At 41.9% G+C, this 18,334-nt stretch overlaps 1 protein-coding gene across 2 annotated transcripts in view; it reads right to left on the reverse strand.

Moving 5' to 3' along the window:
* The window catches only part of LOC112107620 (LIM/homeobox protein Lhx8), a 22,197-nt gene extending 10,836 nt beyond the window's left edge, over positions 1 to 11,361 (reverse strand). For both annotated transcript variants that reach the window (XM_024201402.2, XM_024201403.2), the window contains exons 1-6: positions 11,137 to 11,361; positions 9,498 to 9,584; positions 9,248 to 9,409; positions 4,176 to 4,297; positions 2,269 to 2,489; positions 1,683 to 1,786 (exon numbers count right to left, since the gene is read on the reverse strand). In XM_024201402.2, coding sequence (XP_024057170.1) covers positions 1,683 to 1,786; positions 2,269 to 2,489; positions 4,176 to 4,297; positions 9,248 to 9,409; positions 9,498 to 9,584; positions 11,137 to 11,217 — 777 coding nt within the window. In that variant the 5' untranslated portion in view covers positions 11,218 to 11,361. The remainder of the gene's footprint in view (positions 1 to 1,682; positions 1,787 to 2,268; positions 2,490 to 4,175; positions 4,298 to 9,247; positions 9,410 to 9,497; positions 9,585 to 11,136) is intronic.
* Between the last annotated feature and the right edge of the window lie 6,973 nt (positions 11,362 to 18,334).

An 18,334-nucleotide genomic window follows, 5' to 3' on the forward strand; every position in this document is an offset into this window, starting at 1 on the left:
CCTCCCCTGCCAGCCAGCCTGCCGGGACGAACGGCTCAGGCCGTTCCTGAACAAGCTCACAGAGACATTAGGCGAAGGCCAACAACAAGGGGGCCAGGGGGTCGGAGAAGGGGTAGGGAGGTTCTGGAGGGGGCAGTCAAGAGACGGGGGGGGGCTTTCTGGGGGTGGGGGTGTGGATAAGGTTTTGGGCAGTCAGGGTACAGGTAGGGGGTAGGTGCTGGGGGGCATTGGGGGGGGTCTTAGGAGGGGGCAGTTAGGGGACAAGGAACAGAGAGGCTTAGGTAGGGGGTGAGGTTCTGGAGGGCAGTTAGGAGCAGGGGTCCCGGGGGGGGGGGGACAGGAGCAGTCAGGGGACAGGGAGCAGAGGGGTTTAGATGGGTCAGGAGTTCTGGGGGGGCTGTCGGGGTGGGGAGTGGTTGGATGGGACGTGGGAGTCCCAGGGGTCTGTCTGGGGGTGGGGGCGTGGATAAGGATTGGGGCAGTCAGGGGACAAGAGGCAGGGAGGCTTAGGTAGGGGGTGGAGTCCTGGGGGGCAGTTAGGGGCAGGGGTCCCAGGAGGGGGCAGTCAGGGGACAAGGAGCGGGGGGAGGGTTGGGGGTTCTGAGGGGGGGGGGAGTGGGAAGGGCAGGGGCGGGGCTAGGGCAGGACAGGGGTGGGGCTTCTCCCGTCCTCTTTTTTGCTTGCTGAAATATGGTAACCCTACACTCTGCTTAAGTTTCAAATACACTCTTTCAGTATTTAACTTTGCCCCAATCCCACCCTCTCTATGAAAATATATTTTTGACCTAAAACAGTTAGTGCTGAGTAGTGAAATGAAGATTCTGAAAAATAAGCCAACATTCCACTCTTAAATATAGAGGAGAATATGCTTTAATAGGTAGTCTCAAGATCTGAATGTTTTGGAAAAGTCACTTATTAAGGGGGTGGGGAGAAAAAGCAAGGAATATTCATTTGACAGTCGTCATTAATACTTGTTTTATAAGTCACATATATTTACAATCTTCAGTATACTTAAGCATACCAGAGAGAGATTGGTCCTTCCTCCACAAAAGACAAACCAGCAGAAAGTAGTTCAATTATTCCAAACCACCACCACCCCCTCGCCATATAAAATAAGGACGGGTTAATTTGACTGAAGCCAACCTGAGAGTTCCTGTTTATGCTGATGTGAACATAATACTTTCCAATTCTGAGGACACAATCTTGATGGTCATTAAAAGGCTGATTGTGGTGGTATAATGAAATCTAAAACTCCAACACACTAGTGTCCTCAGAAGGCATATGAAGTACATTTCCTTTGTATATTTTTTCATAATACATAATTCTGAAGATATTTTTTCTTTACTGTAATTATGCATAGTGATATAAATGTCTGATTAAATGGATTTCATCAAGCAGTCATACTAGATCAACATTTTGGTTTCCACTTTGCACAATTACTAGCTGCCCTGAAGGAAACAAACAAACAAAAAAAAAGCTAGAGGAGTAACTATTTCATATTAAACTGCTAAAGCTAACAAAGTATTCCAGAAACATGCCATGTCTTGATAATTTGTTAAATAGTTTAGAACATAGTTTGCTCATATGTAACTATATTTATATCAATTTGCAGTCATTCATTGCATAAAATCTTTATGCATATCTGAACTGTCAGTTTTCAGTGCTCACAATGCTGCCTCTACCTGGAGTTGATCTGCTGTGAAGCTGGTCCGAGCTCTTTTTGCTGGTTTCGGATGATTAACATCTTGTTCCGTTAGTAATGCTCCTTCCACACTAATCCCATTCCCTGATGTGGAAAAAAAAATTCTGTATATTGATGATTCAGAATGATATTAGTCATAAGTCACACTACTCTGGAAAAGATTTCTAATGTTTGTTAGCTGGTTATTATGGAATTGTACAATGGGTCCTGTTTTGTTCAAAATTACTTTGGTATTAATTTGGAGTAATTCCATGGACATCCAGATTTCACTGACATAAGGGAGAGCAGGATTTGGTCCAGCATTACATCTACAATGTCTCAGACCAACTGGATAAGCTAGACATATTTTACTTTGCTTTCTTCAGAACGATAGAAAGTGACTTGAACATATTATAATGAAAGAGTTACATATATTGGGTAGTTTGAACATTAATTGAAATACATGCACCTTTATCCTTAATAAAGCTAGAGTACTGCTTTTCTTATAAAAGAAGATGAAATAGCAGCAAATTTAGTTAAGGCTAAATGAGAGTCAAACTAGGAATTTAATAAAAGCAGCATATTACCATTTTCAACTTCTCTTTTTAGATTGTCCAACATACAATCATAATGTACTCTACAAAGGACTTTCTCTTCAACCAAAGCAAATTCCTCTCCAGTGGAAAGCTGTCTTTTGCAGGAGAAGCAGGCAAAACATGCTAGGTGATACACATTTCCCTTAGCCCTTCGGACCCAGTCAGTAGAATGGATGTGCCTACCACAACGAGAACAACGGGTTCCATACCGCCTACGGCAAAGAAGGGAAAACAAAAGGCTAAGTCACAGAAATAATCATCTAAAACATGACCACCACCCTAGGAAAATTAGTGACAATTTGATGGGGAAACAGTCCAGGGGATTCATAGTAAGTGCACTGACTCTGTTCATTGGTTAGATGACGGTAGAATTTACGTTGTTTTTCTGGAAAGCAATTTTAAAAGTTTGCATCTGGTTGTTTTAAAAACAGGGCTACAGTCCAATTACAAATTTAATACTTTCCTTAAGTCAGGGGGCAAAATGTATTTAATCACTGAAGTGGAATCAAATATTAACTTACCCCACCACTGTCTAAATACCCCTTTTAATCCATTGTCAACTGTCTCCCTGTCCTATTTATCTAGTGTTCTACGACCTCCCAGTTATCCAAACATATTCCATGTTGCCCAAATAATTTGGGTCTTAGTTCAACTGCTAACTGAAAGTTAAAACAGAGAAAATATATCTAGAAAGCTTCTAGAGGGAAAGAGATTAGATTCCAGGAAATAACAAGGGGAAAAAAGTACAGCATCTAATTTTGTTATGATCTTTAGAAGAACTTCAAATATCCAACTTTATCTAGAGTATGGAGATAGAAAAATATTTTATCAGAATCTGACTGTATTTTCAAGAGGAAAATAGTGACTAGAATACATATATTATAAGCATGGATATTTATTCTTTAGGATTACATCTGACACCAATATCTTCCAAAATGGATGCTTAAACTGAGGCTCCAAGAAACCTAAACAACTAGCCTAGTTTTTTCAAAAGGGCTAAGCACCCATCAGTAGATTTGAAATTACTATTTTGTTTAAATTATTCTCTTTTGGTATTACAGTGGTCATCAGATGATCAGTTTATTTCATGGTTGAATATTCCCTACCTGCTTTGGATTTGCGGTGAAATCTTAGCTCCACTGAAGTCAATGGCAAAGCTCCCTTTGACTTCGAAAAGATGCCAGGACTCCACTCCTGATTTTGTCAATTGCAAATTCCCCTCAATTCCCTTTGAAGCCAGTACAAGTTACCATAATCCATATTTCACAGAATCAGACCCTAATCTTGCACTGCATGCCACCACACCTCCAAAACCAACTGCTCATAAATCAACACATTATAATTATGGGAACATGCTGTTTACAGGTTGCATGGAGATACAAAACAGTAAAATAGGATTTTTAAAAAATTAATACTTTTCTATGGTGTTCTAAGGTTCTTGCTTGTTTTACAAGGAATTCTATCCACTTTTTCTTGGAATAGAACATCAAAGCTCTACTTTGTAATCTTGAACCAGCACTATTAAAAGAAAGTATTAATCTGATGACTTTAGAGTCTGTATTATTGCAAGGGCCTTGACTTCATCGTGGATAGTTTAGTTGCCTCATGGGCCTCAACAGTGAGGGATCTTTTCCGTAAATGCTCTAGTTATTATACACAACATGGCACATTAAATAAATAATATATTACAAACTATTATGATGTCATTACATTTAGAGAAACTGCTTAAGGTTTCCCCAATCCTTTCTTAAGGAAATTGAGGCTCTGGTGCATAATGACTATTGAAAATAGTGAAGGTGAAAGACAACCTAAATACCAGCCTCAGTGAACGTCCGGGTGTCTCATTCACTTGTTGCCCCAGAAAAATGAGCTCCATTTTTAAGAGTCATATGATGTACCTGAAATAATCAAGTTTGCAGAAAATATCTTTATCTTTGATGTAGCAGCTGGTATGCCTTCCTAGAGAGGTTCTGCAAACACTGCACGAGAGACAGCGTACATGCCAGCAGAGATCATTTACCTATGAAAGGGAGAAAGAAGACGACATACCAATTTGGTAGCACAAACTGTGAAGGAGTTTTTTTGATTTATGTAAATAGGGAGGCAAAAGTCCATACTCTTATATGTACCACAGACTATCAGCATATACCATACATAATCAAAGTTTGTATTTATTTTTTTAAGGCAACACATTAGGATTCTATAAAATAATGTTCCAAATTTCATCTATGTCAATTAAGAACTACGCTTGAAGTTAATAGAGATCCTCAGTACGAGCTTTTGTGATTTTGTGTTTAAAGCATAACAATGGGACTTAGGGGATCTGGGTTCTGTTTCTGGCGCCAACATGGACATTTTATGCCTAGTTCTGCTCTCACACCAGCTGAGTAATAAAGCAGAATTTGGCCTCAAGTGACTTTGGAAAAATTATCTAACCTCTGTGCCTCTGTCTGTTCCCCTATCCGCAAAAAAGATCCGACTAACAGAAAGCGCTAAATTCAATTGATATATAAAGTGCTTTGAGATTTAAGTGCAGAGAACGTTTGCCAAATGAAACAAGCCACGAATTACATCTCAACTTTGTTTTACCAGTTGAGTCTGCACTCTTGTAATTAAGTTTATGGGCTAAGGTTTTCAAAGCAGTTTTTGAACTATAGAAACAATGGAAATAAATCCTAATGTAAAATCTATAATGCTGTTTGACTTAGGTCTGGTCTACATCTAAAACTTAGGTCAACCTAGCTAAGTCATTCAGAGCTGTGAAAAATTTCATGTGCTGTGTGATGTGGTTAAGTTGATCTTACTCCTCTCCTTCTTCCTCCCTAACCCGTAGATGCAGCTGGGTTGACAGAAGAATACTACAGTGATAGAATAACCCCTTTTGTTGGTGTAGCAAGTGTGTACACTACAGTGCTACTGCAGCTGTGCCACTGTAGCACTTGTCGTGTAGACGTACCCTTAGTCACAGAAAGTGAATAGCAGGTTGTCAACAATTCTGAAAAGCTCTATAAATTTTTATTATCAATAGTCTATCTAAAGTGTTTTGGAAACATAAGTTGTTTGTCTATAATGTTAGTATTGTGCATTTTTATTATTTGATAAAGTGTAGAACAGATTTTCTACATTGGTCTCATTTAATATTTGCAAGGACAATAAATTAATTTGGTCAGAAACCAACACTGAATGTTAAGGACTCCCAGTTATGATAAAAAGTAAGTAATAACATTATGGATAATACAACATTTTAATGAAAGTGGCAACCAAGCAACAAACTAGATCAGAAATGTTCATTCTCAGAGCCAGATTCTAATCTCAGATGCCTCAAACAATGAGATCGTCAAAATCTGTTTGCTGCATGCAGCAGAGTAGCAGATTTGATGTAAGTAGCGTTGTGTCTTTAGTCAAAGATCAGAATGCTGCCCTACGAGTCGTAGTTAGGGTGACCAGACAGCAAGTGTGAAAAATCAGGACAGGGAGTAGGGGGGTAGTAGGAGCCTATATAAGAAAAAGACCCCAAAATCAGGACTGTCCCTATAAAATCGGGACATCTGGTCACCCTAGTCGTAGTTGACTTATCACAATAACCTACAAAATAATGTATGCATATGAAGGATGTTTTGAGGAGAAAAATTTCAGCCTATTATACTAAAATATAAAGTTGTTTACATATTGTCCTGCATTCTCTCTCAATATATAATCATATTGGCAGCAGTCTTTATTGAAACAAAGACAAAACAAATTAACAGATTTATTAGAACATCACAATTTAATGCTGATCTCCACCTCTCAATATCCTTGTCCATGGTAAGAAACTGCCCTGTTGATAATGGCTGTCAGCAATTGATCCTCCCAAGCCAGGTGAAAATGGTTATACTGCTAGTGGAGGTGGAACAAAAGCATCTGGGCTGAACCAAGTCTCTAGGAAATTGGTCTGTACTAAGTATTTCCCACTATTGCTAACAATGGTTTTGGCTTTACTAGTGTTGGTAGAAGTAAAGATGAAGACATTCTTTTCTAGCTACTTTTCCCTCTATCTAAACCCATCAATGAATAATAAAGTGGCATAAATATATAATATATATCCCCTACCCTTACCCCTCCAACCCTCAAGATAACGTTTGAATTGAAAGGACGAACAGAAAGTGTAGAAAGAGAAAAGAAATGTAAAATGCCTCAAGCAGTGCTTACTGTTCTGACAACATTCTGAGAGTGTTGGGTAAGTGGTTGTTTATTTATGGAGCTTATGGAGTCAAGTGATTAATTGACTTTTTAAAAAATGATAGGTAAATTGTCTAGCCTCATGGCTGTGGACAAAAGCAGGATATCCTGAGCCGAGTGCACCCAAAAGCCTCTAACCCAGACCCAAGTGTATCCTAAAGGCTCTAAGCCAGACAGCAAATGAAAAACTGGTTTCATAACCAGTCTCTTGATCTTTTAAGGTCTGACTCATGATTTTTGAACAATTGAGACTGGCAATACTGCTCCAGTGCAGTGTAGCTCCTTCTCCCGCTACAGAAGCTACTAAACCATCCCAAGAGGTTTAAACTTATTTCTATAGCTCGAGAACACTTCTGAAAAGCAACTTTCCCTTTAGAATGTCAAAATGCACAAAATGTCTTTTTATTAGCTACTGACAATGTAACTGGCATAATACAGGACAGGAAAAAGAAACTGTCCATGGCTTGAGCAGCTTACTAACTTATTTTTAAAGAAAGTGTTTCCTGAGGCAACATATTCCTGGAATTCCCAAAACACTTAATTCTAGAATTCTCTCAAAGTAGCATCAACAGTTTGCCTTTCAACTAAAGCCCCCCACTTCCTGTAAACACTTACTCATGTGCTTAACTTTGCACATGGGAGTAGTCCCATTGGCTGCAATGAGACTGCTCTCACATGTAATGTTAAGAACATACACGTCTGCAGGATCAGGGACAAATATTGGAAAATAAAATGCCCAGGCTGCCAGTATTTTCGGGTATGGATGAGGAACAATTGTATAGAATGTGTGTCAAGGAGGAGGCAAATGTCATTAGGCAGAAATTAAGTCATCCATAATGCAGATAGACTGTACAGAACTTCCATATCTGTGCAGCTCCCTGTTCAAATCCAACTGTGGGCAACTTCAGGGCCAACTGTGAGCAGAGAACACATTTTTAAGACTTTAAATTCTATTTACACTCAGTGCTCCCACATTTATGGTATTACTTGAAATATTTTTGCTAAACAACCTTTTGTCTGTTCTAGACAAGGCCTAAGTTGTGGGTAGAGATCACCAATAGTGTGGTATTTCACTTTGTGAATATGCATGTTAAACTCCATGAAGTTCAGACCATTGGTTTTCTCTTGAACAAATCCTATTCAAACTCAGGTTAGTGGCTGGTGATTTGTACCACATTACCCACATGTCATTCATCACTTACAAAGTATGCTTGGTAGTGCAGCTCCACAGATATTAAATGAGGGATTACTGTACTTTGCATAACCCAGCTGCACTAACAAGGAACAAGATTGTGAATTAAGCACCCCAGTATTTGTGGTTGAAGTGAAACCAGTAAAACTCATATATAAATAGTGTGGCTTATGGAGAGATTGTTCTGTACTAGATACTGTAAATTCTCAACACTTAATACAAAATAATATAACTCCCTTTCTAACAGTTACTGATTAGTCAGACTGAAATCAAAGTGTAGGATTCATTTTTCCTGGTACTTTCACAATACAGGTACTTAGCAGTTTGTTTGGCATTTTACTCACAGAGGTTCCCATATTAGCAGCCATGTGCTTTTGATGTATTTGTTTTTATGTAATTTCAGAACTAGTTCTGAATCAACAATGGGAGTTGCCCATTCAATTAATTATGCTTATTTAAAATACTTCATATCACAAAATGTTAAACATTTATTTTTTTGTAAGACACCAGGGATAACTCAATTATATCAATGGGAGTTTTGCCATTAACTTCAGTGGGGCCAGCATTTCACCGGACCCGGGTATTATTTTGCAGTTTTAGACAGATGCAATTTGAAATGACCAATATATGAAACCATGAAAAATGAACATACTGGATTTTAACATGGTGGTGGCAAAAACAAAGAGAGGTCAGTATTTTAGTGTTTTCAAATTTAACTATAGACTGCTAGCAAAAGTTATCTTTTCCAGAATGGAACAGTTCAAGGTGAAGATAGGAGGGCAAAGAATCTGGAACTCAGTGTTTTAGGTTTTGCTGATCATAAGATACAAATGGTGAATTGTTTGAAGTAAAAGCAAAAAAGTCGATAGTCTCCTGAGTCAAATTCCTGATACGATTTCAAATGGAAAAGGCTTTGTGTTCTTGCCGCTAAGGCTCTGTAAAGGTTTGCATCATAGACCGGGGACAGGAGAGGGAGGGAAAGAAGCAATCCCCCAAGAACCATTATAAAAAGAAAGAGGCGGTTTTAAAAGAAGGAAGCGAAATTATTCACTGAGCGCTCTCCGCATTACCAGCCCTGCTGCCGAGCCTGAAGTGCGAGCAGCCCGTTGCTAAAGAGGGATCCCACACAATAGTTTGCAAGAGCCAGATACTCTGATGAAACGAATCAGGGTGTTTCGGACACAATCTGTGTTCCTCTCACATTGGTCTCCCCAGCGCTTTGTACACAAGGGAATCGAGGGGGGCTACATTCGCCTCCAGTCTAACGCGAGCCTGGGAGAGGAATGGGGTGAACGAAGGCGCAGGGGACTAAAGCCCTGGCGGCCAGCCAGTCACCCCCATTTCACCAGGCTGGGGAGGCGACCCCCGCCCGGAGGGCATTGCAGGCAAGGCAGCTGATGCTAAGGAGTTGGAGCCGGGTAGGGTTCAAGAGGGGAGGGCTCGCTGCTGAAGCCAACAGCGCCCTCGGACTCCAGCTAGCTGGGGGCGGCGCTGCAGCTCCCCGGTTCCCTGCGCGGCCAGGCTGGCGGGGCCCAGCGGTCGCGGCGCGCACTCACTCACCTTGAGCAGGTACTTGTCCACGATCTCCAGGCCGCAGCTGCTGCACAGGCACTTGCTGGGGGCGCAGCCGGAGGCCGAGGCCATGGACCGGGGCGAGGAGGAGGGGGACAGCGGGGCAGAGGAAGAGCAGGAGTCCTCGTCCCCTGCTGTCTCGGGGCTCACCTGGGGGAGAGCGGGGGGCCTGTTAGCGCGCTCGGACCGCCCCGCCCTCTCCCCGCAGCCCTTGAGCCCCCGCCGCGCCGTCACTTACCAGCTCCCCTTCCCCGGCGCCTTTCCGCCGCCTTCCCCCAGCCAGGGCCGCCGCTCTCCCGCACTCCTCGGCCATGAGCCCCGGGAACTGCAGGGGGAAACGGGAGAGCTGAGCGCGCCGCAGCCCCCCACCCCCAACTCCTCCCCAGGCGGGGGGCTGATGAGGCCACCTGGAGCCGGAGGCGATGTCCGCGGGCTCCTATTGGGGGGGGGGGGTGGCGGCAGCTCCGGGCTGGCCCCACCACGAGTGCGCCCCCGGTGCCCTAGGAGCGCGCCTGACCCCCGGGCTGGGGGCAGGAGGTTAATACCCTCCCCCCTTCTCCTCCTCCAGCCGGGCTGGGGGGGCTTATTTCTTTAATAACTGCAATTAAAAGGGCACGGCTGGGCCGTGCAGAGCGGCCCCCGCGCTGGAGAACCCCAAAGGGAGAGAGCTTTAATGGGACACTTGAAAACTAATTACAGCGGGATTTCAGCAGCCTGGTGTTTGTTCCAGTGACGCTTTGAATGAAAATGCTTCGGAGTCAAGGGAGCCAGCGGCTCTTGGTAAACTTGCTACAATTAGAGCCACCAGTGACTTACACTCGTTTCTTTAAGGTGTAAATTGCCACTTAAGAGCTCAATAAGAGACAACAGTTCAGCTCCTAAAGGATTATTTTTAACTGGTGCAGAAAGCGGATCGAATAATGGAAAATATCCAGCTGAATTTAATTTGGTGCCATTAAAAAAAAATCGCACCTTTGTTCAATCGCGGGTCAACATTTTTTAAAGCAATACAATCGGGAGCGCTATTACACAAATCCTCCCAGCTCTACCGTACACGTTGCGTTTCGGAAAGTGTGTGTGTATGTGCGTGATTGTTTTGATACACACACCCCGCAGTTACTTCCTAGTTTTCCAAGCTTACTGAAATCACACTATAGCTACAGGGGGGAAACATCCACTTTTTGGTTCCTTAAAATGAAATAAGTAAAGATTAAAGGTTAAATCTTCGTATATACAAAATCTACAGATCAGCGGATGTGATATTGCTTAAACATCCCTAAGCGTTGAATATTCACTACGTGTGATAATTTTCCTAATCAAAACTACTGTTTTCACAGTATTTTTTTAAACTTTTAACCAGAAATGGAAGTTTTGCTCTGGTCATAAAATAACCGCGAGCTCCTGAATACTTTAAATATTCCTAGGCAAGTTAATATAGTCACAGCCTATTGCTCGCTCGCTCGCTCATATAGATATATTAAAGGCTCGGTCTCTATTTTGTGGGTACACATTTGCCAAACTAAGGTCTATTTAATATAACCAGCTTTTACAGCGTTGGTGACTTAAATTAGGAGTACTAGTATCAGTTTACAGCGTTAGTGTTCAAATTATCGTGCTGATTTGAATGTTCATTTATTCAGACTAATTTAAAGGCCTTAGTGGGTCTAAAAGCTAAACAATTCTCCCCCCCCCCCCTTCTTCCTGGCGGTACACTTTAGCTATCTAGATGTGCTTCGCAAATTATAATCCACTGCCACGTCTAAAGAAACTCGAAAAATTATGTAGCCCGAAGGTTGGTAACATTAGCCTGCATCTCTGAGAAACCGACTACTCGCGTTCCCGGCAGCGCTTCTGGGTTTTGCCTGGGATCAGCTCACCTTCTCAGTGGAAATACCAAGCGCAGGAATGTCCTTGTCTTCCAGTTTACACACAAACATCTGATCGCTCTTCCAATACATGGCACTGCTAGGACCTCTTATCACATACCAACTCCAGAAAGGGCAGCGCTTCCACCGACAGAGAAAACACAAAAGCACCTTTAAAGGGCGGAAAAAAAATAAAGACTCCAAGGCCCGTATGTTGCCACTACTTGCAAGGCTGTTCTTAAGATCCTGTTCCCAACTTCACTGGTGTGAGGCCCTTCAGAAAAAAAAGTTTTGTTTTCAAGTGGGTGGAACCTCGCAAAGAAAAAGAAAAAAAAAAAAAACCTCGCAGCCTTTTGCTGGCTTTCTAGCCTCACCTCCTTGTGTAAAACCCGCCTTCTATACATGTTAAGATCTTTATCGTTACAAGCAAACCTGTTCCAGATTTTTGCTCTTAAAAAAAAAAAAAACAGGCACCGCTAACTTTTTTTTTTTTAAAAGCTCCGTCTTCATCGTTTGCCACAGCTTCTCCTCCAAACCTAAACAAAGGTTCGGGTTACACCTCTTTCTGTATTAACAAAGAAGACAAATATCAGGGAAAGCAAGAGTATGTGTGAACTGTAGGTTTTATCTATTCTACTGAACTCCGAAGCCTGATACGTTTGTTTCGCTCAGAGAAACGCAGCAAATTCTAAAACCACCTAGCTATTTTTTGTTCTTACCCATATCGCCAAGTTCCTATCATTAAAACCTTTCTCATTAAGATAAAAAAAGGAACATCTGAGCAGCCTAAAGCTTATGGCATTGCTGTAGTTTTGAAATCAAGCCTAAAAGAATAAAATATGTTGCTAATTAGCGTCCGTATCTTTTATCTTGACCTGGACAGAGCCTGTTGTGAGTTGGCTGTCCACTACCCAGAGAGTTTCTGAAAAATTAGAGGTGATTCTAATCGGTAAATGATTCTGGGTAGATTATTTGTGCGTTTTTCTTATGATTCTAGGGACAATCCCCATAGAGTTCCACCAAACAAAATAGTACCGATGCTTTCTGACCCCTTTTATTAGAATAAAGCAACAACTTCTGCAACTTGCAGGTGAGGAGGTAATACTCTGTGTCTGCTTCTGTGTAGGTATTTAACTAAATCATATCCATGTGGTTTTAATTAAAGTTTTGTTTATTTTCCCATTCCTCTCTCCCGTTGTTTTGTTTTAGTTCTGTCTAAAGGTAAATGTATAGATGCAAGGCATTTTTGTCAACGCTATGTAAAACAGACTACAAGCGGCTGATTTCGCTGTTTATACATTTGGATACAATGCAAGTTTCTCTGACGATAGGGTGAGTCTTCTTATTTTCAAGAGATCCTGCGAGGAGATAAACCCCGTCAACATTGTTGCTTAATGCACACCCCCAGCATTCTGAAAATATTACCCAGATTACAGACCGATGTTGCGAAATCTTAAATACCTGAATAACTTTCACACCGGTGGATAGTTTCCATTGAGTTCAGAAAGTCACTGGCTACAGTTACTCATTCACTTGCAAAGATGTTTGCATAGATCGGGCCCGAGGAGATTTCTCCTTGGACAAAAATCGACTCTAAACCCGATCGGACCTTAGATAGGAAGAGTTTAGCTTTCAACCTAATCCTAATATCCATGTCAGCTATTGGCAGTGTAAACTCGGAAAGACAGCAAGGCAGACAGTGTTTTTTTTTCTTATTATGACTAGGTTTATGACAGTTAGTATGATAGAAAGCCTAGCCACCCGAAATTGCTGAACTCTGAGAGCTGGAGGACTGGAGCTAGGGTTTCGAACAGAATTTAGGGCTGTGTAGTTAAACATTCCGCCTAATGCCTTGTCCAGAGAATCATCCTGAAGTGTCGTTAGCTCTCTACAGATTCAGACGGAGGATGAAGAAACTTCTGCTCGCAAACTAAAATCGAGAGGGGAGCACAAAGCCTACCGAAGAGCTCCAGGAAAGGTTGGTTTCTCTAACTTCAGAGATTTGGAATTAAAGAGGGGGGCTTTCCCCTCATCTTTCTCCCTCAATTACAATATACAATGATTTGAAATATACAGTATATTAATATTTAGATTTGTATTTACTTATTTTGAAGGGGACAACTAATGCTGGAGGATTTCAAAATACTAACTCCCTTTGGAAAATACCTGCCAGTTTGGGAGTAGAGGTTGAGTTCATCGTTTATGTCTACATTGTAAACAAACATCGGTTTTATATGTGACCTTCGCTTTACAAATGACTTGTCGGGCAACTTTGCCACCAGAATGATGTTGTGACACCACTTTTACCAGGCGTTCACGTGCTGCGGATTCGCCAGTTATCTCTCTGATGTGACTGGGCTACACTAAATGTTACATTTACTTTCATGTTAGGACAGCACACAATAGAAATCTAAACAAGTAATATAGGTGGTAGGTTCCTGCTTCCCAGGAAGTTAAATTTCCCAAAGCGTTTGACTTCAGCTCCCCTCTTATTCTATAGTTTTTAGGCTCTGTAAGCGAATCTCATTTTTTCCATGGCCTTTAGGGGTCCTTTGGTTTACCTATAGCTTCTAAACCAATGTCACTAAGGCTTAGGTCCCAAGATTAAAGAGAAGGAAACTCCTCTACCCTTGCTGGGAAGAGGATTTTTAATCAAGACGCGCGTTGAAGTACACTGGATGAGAATTATTCCAAGCTGGAAAAAATATTACCTTGGTTGTATGTAATAAATGGATCTGCACCTATATAATACACGAGGCTGCCCTTAGAATACCTTCTTACACGTGCATGGAGGAGATCCATCCCAAACACCATAACCTCAGCAACGGGCGCTTTAGTCCCGTGGGAAGATAAACGAGTGCTCCTTTGTCCCCGGGCTCTCCCGAATTAAGAACTGGCACACGATGCTCCGGGTAGAGTCACTCGGCTGCTCTGCATTGATGGAGCCCCGGGAGAGGAGGGCATGAAAGGACAGAGCCCATCTTGCCGGATGCAGGCAGGCACAATATAATTGTACAGTGCTGAGCCGTAACGTGTAATCGCCTAATAATGTATGTGCCACCTTGACATTCTTAGCGAAAGCATCAAACTGATATTTTCCCCCTTGGCTTTCACCGCAGGGACCTTTATAAACCCCCTTCATCAGTGGGATGAAATTAAGCCTGCATTGATGGTAGTCCCTTGAAACTCGATATTTAAAGGCAATAAATCTGAATTAGCAAATTATAATTGAAGTAGTGAGGTCCCACTAAATTGACTAGGCAGCATTTTACATTTGCTCCTCACAGGGAATAACCACATGTTTGGGTCCTGAAAATAACTTAACCTGAAGGTGCAAGCAATTATTAAGCTGATCCTAGCATGCCAGGACCTCCCCTCTTTCCTTCCTTCCCTCTCTCCCCTTCCCCCCAAGTTGTTACAAACTGCTGTGTGGCATTAGACTTTATAATCTGTTTTAAATGATTCGATACAAAACAAGCATCTGTTCTGAGGAGCTCGAAAAAGGCACGTCATCGAGGGAAATGAGGTGTCGATCTTAGACATTAGAATGTCTGAAGGAATTTTGCTTCAACTCAGGTTCCTTTCTGTATTTGAGGTGCTTGGAGTAAGCTGTGTTTACTTGTCTGATGTCCTTTCTTCACTCTGAAGGAATAGTCCCTTATGTTCTTGTTGCACCTCACTGGGAACTGGAGGTTAGCTTGATCTAAAACAACTATACTTTTTTTTTGAGAGAGAGAGAAATATCAGAAATTGGAGCCAACACAATCAGTACATACATTGCTCTCAAATAGATTTTTTTTCAAACGTGCAGAAGCAATTAGCAATGTATTTCCGAAGCAAAATAGATTTCCCTGTATGTCATTATTATCCATGGACTTTTTTTAAAGATATCCGCAGTCGTGAATGTCAATAGCACTTACCGCTAGAAACACCTCAATCATTCAAGTTTCTTGGCTTCCAATGTCCTAATGATTTCTTATCACCTGTTCTGCACAACCCCCTTCTTCTTGTTGTTTCTTTGAATTAATGCACTAATGTCACCTTTTGGCATCTATTGGAATGGCTTTGAATTGCCAAGATAAAAAGACCTAGGCTCTGGGAAATGTCTTCGCTACATCTCATTTTGGTTCTGGAATGCAGCCCCGGGAGCTTAAAATGTAATATTTTAATTCCGTTACAGTAGGATAAATTCTTATTGAGAGAGACAGGTTCAAGAGCGCTCTCTTTCTCATGATCAGTGTCAGGTTGTTCAGAGCACAGTAAAACATTTTGTGCTATATCAAAAGACGGTCCCCCTATGCAGTATCGTATATAATCTGGGGCTGCTAAACAGAAACTTCTTTGTCTAGAACACGTTATTTGGGACAGAAAAACACGGTTACATTGGTTTGCTTTAAAAAATGTGAATGTATTTTATTTATTCGGAGTTGATTTAAATTCTACACGGATATTAAAAAAAGACTAACGAGAAGGACCATGTTCAACTCAGTCTAGTTTGTTTGCTGCTCTTTTGCCGCAGAGGGCGTGGGGGGGGCTTTTGTATCCGTTTAGGCTGTAGTGTAGACCGGCCAGGATTTCGAATGTCGGAGGAATTCTAAGGGTGGCTCTCAACATGTTTCTGGTTGAATTGTTAATCTTGTTGGGAAAGTGGTTCCAATTTTCTGTTCTCTGACATATGTCTTCCCATAGCAGAAACTCATTTGCAAGCAGTGCACATAACCCAAGTGATATTACAATTCATGATCAAAGGCATCGGGAAATAATGCCTTAGCTAAAACAGACACATTGGAACGGACGTTTTAGCAGACCTTGGGGCGTGTGTGGGGGGAGGGAGGGTGCATTTTCTGTCACCGAAAAGCGTCAAAAGAAAAAAAAAAAACCTAGCCCTGTACCTCATGCAAATGGTTGACAGGTAATACAGAGCGGTTATAGTGATAGTCATGATCCTTCAAAAGAGTTGAACATCTCAGCTGAGCTGAATATTGTAATGCTGTGGCGAGAGAGGTGTTTCTGAGGGGGAAAAGGCAAGAAAAGCTGTGATTTGGGGAGGGCGGAGATGGGGAGTGCATAAACATCTGTCCGGGACTCCTCCCTTGTTCATCCCATTCAGTGCTGTGTGTGACTCCCCAGCTTTATCTCAGCGGAGCCGCCGTATTCCCTTCACGTGCATCGCTGTAACGCTAGTGAACACTTGCAACGGCGCTTTTTGAACAGTTAAAAACTTTCCGACGTGTAGATTGCAGAGAGTTTCCGACTTTACCTTGTTACTGTTTCCTACCTGCAGGAACATAAGCAGTTCCCCCAAACATTCGAGAAATACCAATCCGATGGCAGTGAATCAGTTCTCTGTGCTATTGATCATAAAAGGACAGTGTATCTAGAAGAGATGCCTACCAAACTCCGGGCCGGATAGAATTCATAAAAGGAACTCTTAGGCTGAGTGTCAATAGAAATTGTTGATTAATATTGTCTGGGAAAGAGAGAGAAACCGACACTGGACAAAATCCTTCATTGGCCGGGTGATGGGCTGGAAAACCTAATGCATCGTGTTCATTTTTAACTCCTGTGATTCTACGGAAAACGTAAAATCAGACTAGTTCGGGGGTGCGGGAGGGGATCGCCTCTAAAAGGAGAGAGTATTACCTCCCTTGAATTTAGGGGGTAAAAGTCAGTGGGGGCAGGGAGAGATTTAGTCGGTTTCTTATACCGCTGAGCATTCAGAAATAATGCCAGGAAGTGTGTGGGTGGAAGTGTTAATCAATTGCATATAGGGAGAAACTTCGTAAATATTCTGCGATAGAATACAGCATGAAGAAAATGCTGAACAAAAAGATTTTTACCAGACTCATCGTTTTAAAGAGCTGATACTAGCATATAGAACAGATTAACACGTTTCTCAAAAAAGACTACTTTTAATGCCATATGCAAAGTAATTATAACCATATTAGATGTTACTGTTTAAAATTTTATACAGTGAAACTATTTTACACATGAAAAAATGGTGCTCCTTGGAAACTAACATGACATTACAATCAACTTGTGAAAAGCTGGCATTAAAAATCCGTTAAAATAGCGCTGTGGTATGCTTCAAAAGAAAGAATCAGAGAGGAGATGGATGGTAATGAATAGACATGACTCAGTAGGTGGCTAATGTACAGAAAGGAAAGGCACTCCGGGCTAGAAAGAAGAACTGATCCTGATGCTGTTTTAGACTTTAATGTACCTTGTGTGGTCTTTGTGATATTTGAGGTTACTCTGCATAGTCTGTCTTCTTGGAGAGTATTTAAAAATGAATGTGAGCTTCTGTTTGTTCTGTTGCTAATTAAAGCTTTGTTTAAAATCATGCATTTTAACTCTTGGTGGGCTCTATCTAATTCTAAATCACACAGTCTCGCAACAGACCGGGATGGAGTGAAGTATCAGAAGACTAGGCAGAATAATTATTCACTTGCTGGAATTTCATATGGGTTTTAAATAAGCAGGGAGAACGTGGACTGCATCATGAATAATGGATGGACCTCACTTAAGAGCAGAAGTATTTCTGGTATATTTCTCTCGAGTCTTGTTGAAAGGGAATTATTTTTGTGCAAACCCAAGTATATTTCTATCCTTTCCGATGGAAAGTCACCTTCTATAATGGCCGGGAGAGGGACTTAGATAATGACAAGGGGTTGACTGTAGCAACCCCACCTTTGTATGACCGCATTCTCCTCTGTGCCATTGGCTTGCTCTGGAGCCGTTGGGTACGCCTCTCTCTGCCTCAGTTTTCCCACCTGTGACAGGGAGATGAAGTTACCACGCTATACAAATAATTTTGAAAACATCAGCGCTTCGTAGGTGCTGAATTAGTGCTGGGCCATGCGAAAGGCGAGATTTCCTGGCGGTAACTTCTCCATCAGGTCTTCGCATTCCCAAAGTTACTGCAATAGCAGTGTTAACTGGCCACGCTGGTGGGTGAGGGTGTGCGGTGATTTAAGGAGGCGGTCAGAGGCAGGCCTGCAAAACTTGTCCCGAACTCCAGAATAAAATACTAGCAAAGATCCCAAACTCTCACAGCGCCTCTGTGTTTCCCCTCCCCTAGTCCTGCTGCCCATTAGCCCTTTAGAAAAGGTGTCTGCACCGGGACGTTTATATGCTAAGCAATGCCCACTTCTTCCTGTTCTAGGGGAGTTAATCTAGTGAAAAGCAAGAGCAGCTTCCACCCGGCGAA

Source organism: Terrapene carolina, unplaced genomic scaffold (genome assembly GCF_002925995.2).
Source record: "Terrapene carolina triunguis isolate 2854851 unplaced genomic scaffold, T_m_triunguis-2.0 Scaffold211, whole genome shotgun sequence".
NCBI classification, from domain to species: domain Eukaryota; kingdom Metazoa; phylum Chordata; order Testudines; family Emydidae; genus Terrapene; species Terrapene triunguis.